This window comes from Salmo trutta, chromosome 37 (assembly GCF_901001165.1).
Source record: "Salmo trutta chromosome 37, fSalTru1.1, whole genome shotgun sequence".
Taxonomy (NCBI): domain Eukaryota; kingdom Metazoa; phylum Chordata; class Actinopteri; order Salmoniformes; family Salmonidae; genus Salmo; species Salmo trutta.
Window position 1 is genome coordinate 167335 of NC_042993.1, and position 14097 is coordinate 181431.

A 14097-nucleotide genomic window follows, 5' to 3' on the forward strand; every position below is an offset into this window, starting at 1 on the left:
GGCACTGATACAAAGATGAGTCCTGAATCTATCTCTATGATTATTCTTCAAGTGATTCTCCCAGTGGCCATTGACGTTGCTGCAGCTTCAGCCAGCCACTGTCCACAGTCTTGAAGTTGGAAGTCCCACCAAGTTGACAACATTAAAATGGCCCTCAATGGCGCTGCCCATGCTGATATAGCCTTTTGGCTACTAGAGTCCTCTTTCATTCTCTATGAAATACTAGGCAACTGGGCCTGTACAGGAAGTAGACAAAACCTAAACGAACTCTCTTGTTTCAGCTAGCCTGGATGCCAGTCTATTTCTACTCTCTTGCGAACTCTAAATGCCATAACTCCTTATTGAATTGGCATGCCAAATGTTGGCTTAACAATGACATCACTGGAGTTGACATGAGCACAAACCAATCTGGGACCAGGGTATGTTTGGTGTGAAACATTTTCATGAAACCTTTTAGATGGGTGCAGATGTAGGAGAGAATAAAGTTATTTTTATACTATTGGGATGCACACATAGAAAGTCTCTTCGTCTCCCAAGACCATCGAGGTTACCATCGGTAGCCTAATTCGCTCTAAACAGGCATTTAAACCGCTCAGACTTCCCGGCACTTGGTTTGGGCGTTTTAGCACAACCCCGTGACTGTTTCTCTCCCAAATTACTGGGTGATTTCTGTTCATCCATCCACCTCCCTCTTGCCCTATACGTTGACTGTCAACAAACGAGCGAGCGTGCCGGTGTGACGCGGATGGAGCCCGCGTGCGGTGGCGTGCACTGTTGAACCCAACCTGCTGATTTAAAAGAAACAGGGACAGCAAATACTGCGCACCTACACCGGGGAGATACGACTAACTGTGGCGAGGATGGCGTCACGTAGCCTGGGGCTGCATGTAGCTCGCAAACAGGACGCTGCCAGAAGCGGAGCTGTGGAGAGGAGGAATCTACTGACTGTCTGCAGGTAAAAGAATGCTCGGCTTGATTGTGTTAATTTACTAATTGGTGATGATAAATTACCACATTCTCACGCAACTGGGGATTGTGTGTGGATGCTGTTGAAGACGGTAGGCTAATTGGTGGTATAGGCTATATTTCTAAATAGCGCACATAACCGACCATCCTTTGTCTTGCTTCAGTGGCATCGCGTTTATATTACAGTATTGATGGTGTTATATCGACATGAACTGTAGCCTATAACGCCGCACTAGTTCTGGGGGTTCTCCAATGGTCACACACACTCACGCACGCCTCCGCCACCTATGTGCCTTAATCATTAATGGAATCACAGTTACCTTCATTCATTAGGTGCCCAAATCAATACCGGTATAGTCTATCGATTTCACATGAACGAAGACAATTCAACACACAGCTATGAATTGGCACGGAACTGTGCAATGTGTGACGATTCTCTTAAACTATTAATCTGACGTCTCATGTTCTTCGAACAGTATAAATAATAATAGTTTGGTGGGTGCTTATATTGGTCCTATTTCCCACATGTGAAAGTGTGTGTTTTAGATAGCTATAGTGATGTCGTTCTCTGTGGATAACATGCTGTTGAACGCCCTATCAAGTATAGCTCCATCAGACCCAGCCGTATGCCCCCTGTGGTTCTAGTGAAGAGAGATTGGGTAGATATATGCTACATACTCCCACTCAATCAGTAGACACACGAGCCCCTTTTTGCTGCTCCCACACATGACCACTGGTGTATCACCATTAAAGATCACTGGTATCAGAAAGCAGGGAGTCCCCAGGGCTGGGGTTTATGTTCATGGAGAGGTGGTGTATCTCATCTCCAAGCCATGGTTGGTGAGGAAACCACAACAGAGTTCAGGCTTTGTTATCCCTTTCTGGAGTGGCTTTTCACAACCTCTGTCAGTGTTTTGTCCAGGAATTTCACTTTTCAAAAACATTATTTCATGTGCAGTTGTTGTGATATTATTTAGTTGGTTTGGTGAACTATGCTCACGTGGTGTGTAACCTTGCCTGATTCCCAAAGACTCTAATGCTAATGCCTAGGCTTTCTCACTGAGCTAAATCCAGAGCTATAAGGTTCTATCTGCATTTTGTCCAGATTGAGTTATTGACATAGCCTTGTTCTGTTCAATGTTCTCTACCTATATAGTAGTCTAAATACCCCAATTCATGTTAAGTGCAACAGAATACAAGATAAAAATCGCTGGCACCTTTCAAACCAATGAGGGGTCGGAACTATAAAGCCAATTATCTCAGAATCATCATTTTGCAGATAGAACCTTATAGTCCCAAGCTCTCAAATTCTTAGTTGATGTATGCAGAGCACTTGGGTTCAATATTGGTTAGTTTATAGTGAGCAACTGCTCTGGTCTTAATACTCGCTTTGGGTCATCAGGACCGACTCTGCCTAAACCAATGATCTGAATAATGAAAATATAAATCCTGTGGCATGAGTTCAGATCCAATCAAACACTGCTGCAGAACATGAATAGATACAGTTCATTGGTTTCATTGATTTAATATGCAGACAAGGCTGTGAAGTTCATCTGTGTCCTCATCACTAAGGAATTATCATGGTCCACACACACCAATACAGTTGTGAAGAAGGCACGACAACGCCTCTTCACCCTCAGGAGGCTGAAAAGATTTGTCATGGGATCTCCGATCCTCAAAGTTCTACAGCTGCACCATTGAGAGCATCTTGACTGACTGCATCACCACTTGGTGTGGCAAATGCTTGACGTCCAACCGGAAGGCGCTAGGGTAGTGCGTATGGCCCAGTTCATCCCTGGGGCTGAGCTCCCTGCCATCTAGAACCTCTATACCAGGCAGTGTCTGAGGAAGGCCTTAAAAATGGTCAGACTCCAGCCACCCAAGTCATAGACTGTTCTCTCTGCTAACGCATGGCAAGTGGTACCGACGCGCCAAGTCTGGAACCAACAGAACCCTGAACAGCTTCTAGCCATAAGACCGCTAAATAGTTGGTCTGGGTAGCTATTGGTTAACTATTTAACTATCTGCATTGACCTTTTTTGCACTAATTACGCTGCTGCTACTGTTATCTATCCTGTTGCCTAGTCACTTTATACCTACCTATACATATCGAACTCCTTTACCTCGTACCCCTGAACATCCACTCAGTACTGGTACCCTGTGTATATAGCCAAGTTATCCTTACTCATTGTGTATTTATTCCTTGTTATCTTTTTCTAGAATGTATTTTTGTCTCTGCGTTGTTGAAGGGCCCGTCAGTAAGCATTTCACTGTTAATCTACACCTGTTTACAAAGCATGTGACATATATTTTTGAATGTCATCTACCATGCTCTGGGAACTGTCATTTCTAATCACTGATGGGGGGGGGGGGATGTATATGGACAACCGTAACCGCTATAGGTCTGAACCTGTTGATGAGGATTCAGTGGTACACAGGGTAGACGGGCACTCATTTAAGTTCTCCTGAGACCTCTGAGCACCTGTCTACATGTCATCAGATCTATGTGTGCCTAAATGCCTACTTAGAAGTGGAGGAGTAGGCCACTAAAAGCATCTGGTGATGCATGCTGTGTTTATTCTCTTTCTCTCACTCTCTGTCTCCTCCTCTCTGCCCCTCCTTTCTCTGTCTCCTCTTCTCTCAATTCAATTCAAGGGGCTTTATTGGCATGGGAAACATATATGTTTACATTGCCAAAGCAAGTGAAGTTTCCCTACAAAAGGGAAAATACATATGGGTTGTATTTACAATGGTGTTTGTTCTTCACTGGTTGCCCTTTTTCTTTTGGCAACAGGTCACAAATCTTGCTGCTGTGATGGCACACTGGTGTTTCACTATGTAGGTATGGGAGTTTATCAAAATTGGGTTTGTTTTTCGAATTCTTTGTGAATCTGAGGGAATTGTGTCACTAATATGATCATATCTTTGGCAGGAGGTTAGGAAGAGCAGCTCAGTTTCCACCTCATTTTGTGGGCAGTGTGCACATATCATGTCTTCTCTTGAGAGCCAGGTCAGCCTTCGGTGGCCTTTCTCAATAGCAAGGCTATGCTCACTGAGTCTGTACATAGTCAAAGCTTTGCTTAAGTCTGGGTCAGTCACAGTGGTCAGGTATTCTGCCACTGTGTAATTTCTGTTTAGAACCAAATAGCATTCTAGTTGGCTTTTTTTATTTTTTATTACTTGACACATTGGAAATATTTATCTTTTTGTTTTCTCGTGATTTGGTTGGGTCTAATTGTGTTGCTGTCCTGGGGCTCTGTGGGGTCTTTGTGAACAGAGCCCCTGGACCAGCTGGCTTAGGGGACTCTTCTCCAGGTTCATCTCTCTGTAGGTGATAGCTTTGTTATGGAAGGTTTGGGAATCGCTTCATTATAGGTGGTTGTAAAATTTTACGTCTCTTTTCTGGATTTTGATAATTAGCGGGTATTGGCCTAGTTCTGCTGTGCATGCATTATTTGGTGTTTTACGTTGTGCACTGAGGAAATATTTGCAGAATTCTGCATGCAGAGTCTCAATTTGGTGTTTATCCCATTTTGTGAATTGTTGGTTGGTGAGCAGACCCAAGACCTCACAACCATAAAGGGCAATGGGTTCTATAACTGATTTAAGTATTTTTAGCCAGATCCTAATTGGTATGTCGAATTTTGTGTTCCGATGGCATAGAAGGCCTTTCTTGCCTTGTCTCTCAGCTCATTCACAGATTTGTGGAAGTTACCTGTGGCCCTGACGTTTAGGCTGAGGTGTGTATCATTTTTTTTGTGTGCTCTAGGGAAATGGTGTCTCTAGATGGAATTTGTATTTGTGGTCCTGGCGACTGGACCTTTTTTGGAACACCATTATTTGTGTCTTACTGAGATTTACTGTCCTGGCCCAGGTCTGGTAGAATCTGTGCAGAGGATCTAGGTGCTGCTGTAGGCCCTACTTGGTTGGTGACAGAAGCACCAGATCATCAGCAAACTGTAGACATTTGACTTCAGATTCTAGCAGGGTGAGGCTGCAGACTGTTCTAGTAGGGATGTGGGAATGTGATGAAAGAATGTAATGAAAGAAATAAAGCTGAAATAAATTATTCTCTCTATTATTCTGACATTTCACATTCTTAATTAAAATAAAGTGGTGATCCTAACTGACCTAACTCAGGGAATTTTTACTAGGATTAAATGTCAGTAATATTACACTTCTTTACATTACAACGGTTTGGTTTGTTTAATCTGAGCAATTTTTCTTAGCTATCAAAGATAATTGTGTAGTTTCTTAGCTATCAAAGATAATTGTGTAGTTTCTTAGCTATCAAAGATAATTGTGTAGTTTCTTAGCTATCAAAGATAATTGTGTAGTTTCTTAGCTATCAAAGATAATTGTGTAGTTTCTTAGCTATCAAAGATAGAGTAATTATCGAGGCTAGCTAGCCAGCCGCGACGCCTTGTCCTGACTCCAGACTTCGTCAACACACCTAGTCATCAAACCCACTGCTAGCTATTGTTTGCTAGCTAGCCAACCGTTACCGACTAGCAGCGCTGTAGATACTAATACATTACAACGGAACGATTTGACTAGTGCAGTGTTAGCTAGCTAGCTACATAGTTGTCTTTGTCATAGCTTGATAATTGTGTAGTTTAGTAATTATCGACGTTAGCCAGCCAGCCAGCCAGCACTGTACGCTACACATTGTTCTTGGGCTACACACAATCCAAAGCATTTAAAAAATAAGCTATTGTTCCCTCTGCTACCTCACTGCAAGCAGTACTAATGCACCAAGTCTGGAACCAATAGGACCCTGAACAGCTTCTACCCCCAAGCCATAAGAATTCTAAACAACACTGCTAAATAGCTAATCAAATGGCTAGCCATGTTATTTTCTACTCCCTATATACTGTATAGCCATGTTATTTTCTACTTCATATATACTGTATAGTTATGTTATTTTCTACTCCCTGTATACTGTATAGCCATGTTATTTTCTACTCCCTGTGTCCCGTGTGGCTCAGTTGGTAGAGCATGGTGTTTGCAACGCCAGGGTTGTGGGTTCGATTCCCACGGGGACCAGTACGGAGAAGAAAAAAACAATGTATGAAATGTATGCATTCACTACTGTAAGTCGCTCTGGATAAGAGCGTCTGCTAAATGACTAAAATGTAAATGTAAAAGGAATTGTGAAAAACCGAGTTTAAATGTATGTAAACATACACCTTAGAGGTGTATGTAAACTTCTGACTTCAACTGTATATATCTGAAAGACTTTGGGTTGAGGTCAGTGATAAAGTAGTCTAGGGATGAGCTATAGGTGTGCCTACCGTAGGAGTCCCCTTGAAGCCTACCATTGACTATGTACATACCATACTCAGCGTGCAACAGTGCTGCAGGAGTTGTGACCCGTAGTTGTGTCTAGGGGGGCATATGGGGGAGGAAATTATCTTTATTTAACTAGGCAAGTCAATTAAGAACAAATTCTTATTTACAATGATGGCCTACCCCAGCCAGACTCGGATGACGCTGGACCAAATTGTGTGCCGCCCTATAGGACTCAAAATCACAGATTCGAACCAGGCACTGCAGTGTCTTAGACCACTGCGCCACTCGGGAATGCTGTCACCTCCAGGTAGGTGTTTGTCCCCCTGTGTGCTGAGGTGTCCGGTTCTGGCATTTAGGTCGCCACAGACTAGTACATGTCCCTGGAAATGATAGCGTCGACATCCCGCAGGGGGAAATCTGTCTTCATTAAAGTATGGGGATTCTAGTGGGGGAATTTGGTATGTCTCCCTCTCTCTGTGTATGTAATGGAAAAAACTGAAACCTTATTGCCTGTCCTGTTTAGATAAAGCTTCGTCTGCTAAGTCACCCCACTGCCACTTAACCTGCTACTGTGTGTCTGTGCAGTATAAGCCCCACAGCACAGAGATGACTGTTGCATCTTTATGTCAGACCAACATGTACATGAGGCCATTTAAGACTACTGAGATGCATCCCTGTATTCCAGAATCAACACAGTCATTTCCTGTCTTTGCTTCATTCCATTAAATCTCCTCGGTGCTTAATAACCTAGACACTAATTAGAGAGTATCTCTGGTCAGGAGCCTTATCGTTGTTGTCATGCCTCAGTCTGACCTCTGTGCAATCTACCTATATGCTTATGTGACATTTTTTTTTTTTATTTGTATATTGCCAACGCTCCACTGATAGTGTGCAGTAGAGATTGTGTTTCCTAAAGCCTGTAAATCATCTGTTCAGTCAGAGATGATCTCCTCTCCCTAGAGTCACATTTAACAGCATGTCAGAGAGAAACGCGCTGATCCGGTTGGAAACCAGTGCAGACTCCGTTAACTGTGTGTGTGTGTGCAGGTTTTCAGTGAAGACGTTGATTGACCGCTCCTGTTTAGACACGATAGACGACTCATCTCCAGAGTTCACCAACTTCGTCTCCATCCTGGAACAGATCCTCAGTCACAGACTCAAAGGTAGAGTCACACACACACACACACACACACACACACGCTAAAAGCCCTTCCTGTCTGGACCACTGCAGGGTTGCTGGGTATAGGAGTCAATATGCCACCTATAAATGTAGCAATCTCATTCTCTCTCTCCCTTCTTTCTATCTCTCCCTCCCTTCTCCCAGGTCAGACTACGTGGTTTGGTTATGAGACTCATCGTAGTTTCTGGGACTATGTGAAAGCAGCCTGCAGTAAAGTCTCTCACAGCTGCATCCACAGCATTGAGAGCATGGAGAATGTACGCTCCTCCAGAGCTAAGGTGTGTGTGTGTGTGTGTCTGCATGAGAGAGGGGTTGCTGGTTACACTGGAAAGCCTTGAGCCATGGACTTTAATGATAACATCAATATTCCCACTGATCTAAAACACACAACTCTCTCAGCCTTTTCCGCTGGATGAAATTACACACAGAACAAAAGACAGCTTTGTTCAGAAGCTTTAAACAATAAATACTGTAGTGTTGTCCAAGAGAACGCCACCGCTCCGGCACAAGCACACACACACGTACGCACCCATGCATGCACACTTGCGTGCAGGTGCACAATCAGCTGACTGTGGCTAAGTAGGAAGGGCAGTATGTATTTGTATTATAATGATGTCTGTTTTAAAGAGCTACTATGCAGGTCTGATGTATAATGGAAACTTAAGCACTGTGTGTGTGTGTCCACAGGGTCGGGCGTGGATCAGACTGGTGCTGATGGAGAAGAGGCTGTCTGAGTACATCTCCTCCGCCCTGAGGGACTTCAAAACCACCAGGTCTTTCTCTCTGGCACACACACACACACACACACACACAATGGCAATACAAAACACCAGACTGAGTTGAGTGTTGGTTTTAGGTGTTCTGAGGATGGAGCTAGTGTGTGTGTGTTCTGAGGATGGAGCTAGTGTGTGTGTGTTCTGAGGATGGAGCTAGTGTGTGTGTGTGTTCTGAGGATGGAGCTAGTGTGTGTGTGTTCTGAGGATGGAGCTAGTGTGTGTGTGTTATGTGTAGGAGATGGTATGAGGATGGGGCCATCATGCTAGATGAGGAGGCGGGGCTGCTAGCAGATACACTCATCGGTCTCAACACCATTGACTTCAGGTACTCGTATCATACTGTATATTATTTATAGTGTTGCTGAGTCAGAGCTCAGGTTATACAGTAAAGGTCTCAATTAAAGTGTATTTTCCTCTGGTGGCTAGCTTCTGTCTGAAAGGGGAGGGGCTGAATGGAAGCTGCCCAGCAGTGATTGACTATACGCCCTATCTGAAGTCGATTCAGAGGTATGTGGGATTCAATCTTTTAGTCCTTTATCTACTATTATGTACCCTTCCCCCTGTATGTGCCCTATAAATTGAACTCCTACCCCCTCTGTAGTACCCTCTGAAGTGTGCCCTTTCCCCCTGTGTAGAGAGAACAGCATCAGCAGTGATGAGGAAGAGTTGAGGACCCTGGGGAGCAGCGGCAGCGAGAAGAACACCCCTGAAAAGATGGCCGCCAGCACTGCGGAGGCCATCTTAACTGAGCAGAGCAGCTGGGTCTGCAGGTGTAAACGACTCGAGCAGAAATACCGCATGGCACTGGAACAGAAGGTAACGTCTCAGTGTGTGTGTGTATTGTACGTGTGTGTGCTGCAGAACACTGTATTGCATTATAGAATGCTGGTGTATTTGTGCATGAGACACTGAGACTGTGAGGTGTCAGTGAGGAATAATTGGAAAGTTAGCCTGACATTTTGATTTCTATCTGTCAGTGCTCTGTTGAGGAAATGTGCTCTCTTGAGGAAATGGGAACGCACACACCTTTATCATCCATTCCATCCTCGCCAGAGTACAAATCTATAGTGCCTCCTTTACCAAAACAAAAATCTTCCCTTGTTTATCTGTTTTGCTACTGCGAAAAATGTAATAATGCAACAACTCACAGGTGTGTGTGTGTGTGTGTGTGTGTGCTCCAGTGTTATCTGGAAGAGATGGTTCGTCTGAGAGAGGCCCAGCTGTCTCAAGTGATTCCTCAGAACAAAGCTCTTCAGCAGAGACTAACAGACACACACCTCTCACACACACTGGAGAAGGAACAGCTGGAATACATCGTACTGGAGCTCCAGGACCAACTGTGAGTTTGTATCTGTGAGTGGGTGGAATGACCAGCTGTGAGTGTGACATTTTAACCACAGCGAGAGGGCCAGGGAATGCAGGAGTAGTGCACACAGCTATGTCTTACTATACTTGTGAGGACTTCTTGGGGACCAACAACCTTAACTCCTAAACCTAACCACTAAGACTAAAATAGTTATTTTCACAAGTGAGGACCTGCAAAATGTCCCCACTTCTCTGAGGATTTATACTTACAGGTATAGGAAAGTGTGTGACGCAAGGTTGTTATTATTAGTAGTTTTAAGCTTGTTATTTGAAGGTCAGTTAGTTTCCTGATCCACTTATTCTTTTAATTTAGTTTATGAAGAAAAAAAATGTTTTGTTTTAGTGTTAGGGACAGAGTAGCCTATGCCACTATGGGCCAGTAATACATAAGGTGATGGGTCAGGTCATAGGTTAACCTCTACGTGATCGGTGTGTCTCCCCCCCCCCCCCACGGGACGGTTGAGCTAGCTAATATGATTATGGAGCTAGGACATAGACATGGCTGATATGGGCAGAAAGCTTAAATTCTTGTTAATGTAACTGCACTGCCCAATTTACAGTAGCTATTACAGTGAAATAATACCATGCTATTGTTTGAGGAGAGTGCCCAATTATGAACTTAAATGTATTAATAAACCAATTAGGCAGTCTTGAACAGATATGCAATGCTTCATTGGAACAGTCTAAAACTTTGCACATACACTGCTGCCATCTAGTGGCCAAAATCTAAATTGCGCCTGGGCTGGAATAATACATTATGGCCTTTCTTGCATTTCAGAGATGGTTAAAAAAAAAAAAAAGTGCATGTTTTTTTTCTTTGTATTATCTTTTGCCAGATGTGTGTTATTCTCCTACATTCATTTCACATTTCCACAAACTTCAAAGTGTTTCCTTTCAAATGGTTTCAAGAATATGCATGTCCTGAGCTACAGGCAGTTAGATTTGGGTATGTCATTTTAGGTGAAAATTGAGGGTCAGATCCTTAAGAGGTTTTTCAGTTAGGTTTAAAGGTAGACTCAGCAAGATGACGTAGATGCACTGTGTACACAGTAGTAGTGCGTCAATTTCCACAACTATGAGCGTTGGCGCGTGAGGCTTAACTTCTCCTCTGTTTTGGTCCCGTAGCTACCATGTTGCATTGTGCAAATCTCAATGGCCGTGTTGGAGCGGATCACTTTTGTCAAGCCTTTCAAAGTGTGTTGCATTGTGGGAGAAAAAAATGGTCTGACTTGCGCCTACATGTCAACTGAATGAACATTACAAAAATGTGATCAAAGGTCATTGACTGCAGTCGACTGCAAGTTTCTGCTCTTCACCAACGTAATTCTGCAGCCATCGCCTGTATTGTGGGAAGCTCTATTGCCAACCAATCATTAGGGTGTTTTTGTTTGACCCACGCGAACGTGACCAAAGACATGATTGAAACAGGAACCAATTTGCCGTGTGTGTATATATATATATTTATTTATTTATTTATTTATTTGAGCCTCTCTCACTAATTGATTGTACAATGTATACTATGATTTCAGTTTGAGTGTGTGATATGGGGAATAGATGTTTATAAAGAAAACAGTTTATAAACGATGGCGACACTGCCATGTTGATCTGAGCCTTGCTGTTGGAAAACCACATTACTTTCAGCTGTCGCAGATGCATCTCCTCGACTTTTGTCTACAGTCGGTTGCTTTCGGCCTTACCACTCAAACGCCCCCAATATCTGCGATGCTGTCATGGCGACGTCATCTTGCTGAATCTACCTTTAAATATCAATGTGGCCTGCCAGATTCAGAAGCTTAAACCCCATTCTATTTTATTTGAGTTCATTTTGGAGTCAAAGATAATAGTTTAGTATAGTTTGAAAAACAAACAGATTTGTTCATTTTATTTGTTTTAGTTTTTTTTTCATAATTTGTTTGTTTACTGTAATAACCTTGGTGTGATGACTTGGCCTGGGTGAATCATCAGAGGAGATGGTTTGGAGGTTGGTTTATCACTGAGAGTGTCTCTAAATTAATGGTGTGATCAACTTGATCTCTTCCTTTCCACCCTCTGATCAATATTTTAATTTGGGTTGTGAGGATTTCCTTAGCTTTCCAAATGCTTGGGTTGAAACTGCAGTCATCTCTCAAACCAACAATCAGTCAGGGGTATGGATTTACAGACACAACATAGAGACTGGGATACGTAGCATATTTTGGGACAGAATGTTCCAGGAACACAATATGAGTAGCTTGTGTCTTGACAGTAGAGGTTTATGTCTTCGTGTATATTTCATCCTGCTCAAGGACGGCGCTGAAGAACCATGACTTGAGGTCCAGACAAGAACTGACCGCACATCTGACCAATCAGTGGCCTTCACCCGGTGCCATGGATACCAATGCTGTTGCCTTGGATACCATGCTATACAGGAATAGGGTGGGGCAGTGGGAGGAGTATGTAAACAGGGATAAATTCCTATTCCACGACTTCCTCACTTCCTTACACGCCATAGTATGATTTTACACGGTCCACCCAAATGTGGTGACAGTTTACTTATATATACTGTACCTGTGAAGTGCTGTGAAAAAAATATGAATTTTAACATTCCAAATGGTTAGTCCAATGTAACCATCACACTATTTAGATGCATCCAGAGAGTCCGCTCTAATGTCTCTGTGTGTTCTACAGGAAGAGTTTCCAGAGTCTAGAGCAGCTGTCCCAGACCTCTCTGGAGCCCTCACACACACTCAACCTGGACACTAGACCAGCCAGCTCACACTGGCACCACCATGGTGTGTGTGTGTGTGTGTGTGTGTGTGTGTGTGTGTGTGTGTGTTTCTGTGCTATCCCCACTACCAATAAAGTTATTTTGTGCATGTGTTAACCCCCTCTTCTGCTCCCCAGGGAAGGAGGACACCCCCTCTCTGATAGGTCTGTGTGGGTCTCTGCAGTCAGTAGCCAGCAATAAATCACTGGCCAGCCTGAAGTCCAGTGAGTGTCTAGCCAGCCCCACCACAGAGATGACCAGTCCTGACCTCACCCCGTCCGTCCTAGAACCAGAGACCAAGAGACCCAGCACATGGTTTGGAGAAAGGGAGCCAGATGATTTGGATCCTGGAATTGGAACTCAGCCTTTTTGAATAACATTCCACCCCATCCCCTCCTCAACCCAGAGATCTAACCTCGTCCCCAGGCTCAATTGATAGATTACCAGAGATGCAACACAGGTTGTAGAATCAGACAACTGTGCAGAGATTTATTTATTGGAATTTCTATGACTAAATCACATGGAATCTGGATCCAGGAACTCAGAGTTTTAAAGAAATATTGAAGAAGGAACTCATAGCTCAAAACATGGGAGCCGCAGTCAATCATTTGGAATTTACAACCCGAACTGACCCTGGAACCAGTGCTTCAGTAGTCAGTCCTTCAATGTGCAGAGCCGTTGGAAAAACCAGGACTGTATTGACCAGGACCGACCTCATGTTTATTTATTAGTTTGTTGTATATCTGCACGATGGGAAAACAACTGCATAGTTGAAAGCCAGTTCCGGGTAGGCATACTGTTGTCACCTATCTTATGTGTTCAGATCACTGCAGACCAAGGAGAACACCACTTGACACTATTGGGATGCAGCCCTTTTGTTGTCACTTAAAGCGGAGGTCTTTCCCCTGGCCAGCAGGGGGTGTTATATCACAAGATGTCTAGAACCACAAATGGTGATGTGTTTAAAAAGTATCTTTGACCTCTGACCTCTTCAATTTGATGGACTCCTCATGATGTAAACATGCTCAGCATCCCAGAGATTGACACAACCTGAGGAATTGCTTTCTTTAGGGTTTGTTTAGGGAGGAGTAAGGAGTGTTGAAGGTTAGGATTTGTTTCTCAACAGTGTTAAAGCCTGTAGACTAGCGGTTCTGTTCATGCCTCATCAACTTGCAGGTGTTGTCCTGTTACCCTGGCAACTTAAGTGAGGTCTACTATAGATGGCCATGGTGGGTCAGACTCAGCCGGCCAAAGAAATACATCTCAAAGAACGGACATATTTAGGTATTGTATTCCTGCCAGAGGACTGGACTATCCTCATTATTTATAAGTCTTTAGTGTAATCATCCTTCCATGTTGGAAGGGCCTTGAAATTGCTTTTATTGCTTTTATGTCTTCTGTTTCTACGGTTAATCCTCTGTGGTATCTGACTTGCAGCCATAATCATATTATTGATGGCATTGAATGTATCTCATAAACTATCAAAATAAAGTCGCACACTCCATATATAAACTCCCAGTAATTTATTGAGTATTTACCAACGTTTTGGCATCACTGTGCCTTCTTCAGGCACAGTGATGGCGACACATTGGTAAATACCCAATCAATTACTGGGAGTTTATATATGTAGTGTGCGACTTTATTTTGATTATTTGCCATTAGTCAGCACCTCCACACAAACACATTTTTCTGGGTGTGTGCCAGCGAATGTTTATTTATTATTACTTTTTTTTATTGAATATATCTCATCCACAATCCGTTTCGGATTTAAC

The 14097-nt window shown here is 43.3% G+C and overlaps 1 protein-coding gene across 2 annotated transcripts; it reads left to right on the forward strand.

Annotated features, from left to right (window-relative positions):
• The first annotated feature begins 671 nt into the window (after positions 1–671).
• Positions 672–13838, forward strand: LOC115177472 (RUN domain-containing protein 3B). 2 transcript variants are annotated; one of them, XM_029738274.1, is made up of 11 exons: positions 672–955; positions 7306–7421; positions 7583–7716; positions 8126–8211; positions 8450–8539; positions 8641–8721; positions 8850–9030; positions 9396–9553; positions 11865–12011; positions 12247–12350; positions 12463–13838. In XM_029738274.1, exons 1-11 carry the CDS (start codon positions 861–863, stop codon positions 12696–12698), a joined length of 1428 nt encoding a protein of 475 aa, XP_029594134.1. In that variant the 5' UTR covers positions 672–860; the 3' UTR covers positions 12699–13838. The 2 variants fall into 2 exon arrangements, with proteins under 2 accessions (XP_029594134.1, XP_029594135.1); XM_029738275.1 differs by lacking the exon at positions 11865–12011 and having other exon boundaries at positions 675–955.
• Positions 13839–14097: the final 259 nt, after the last annotated feature.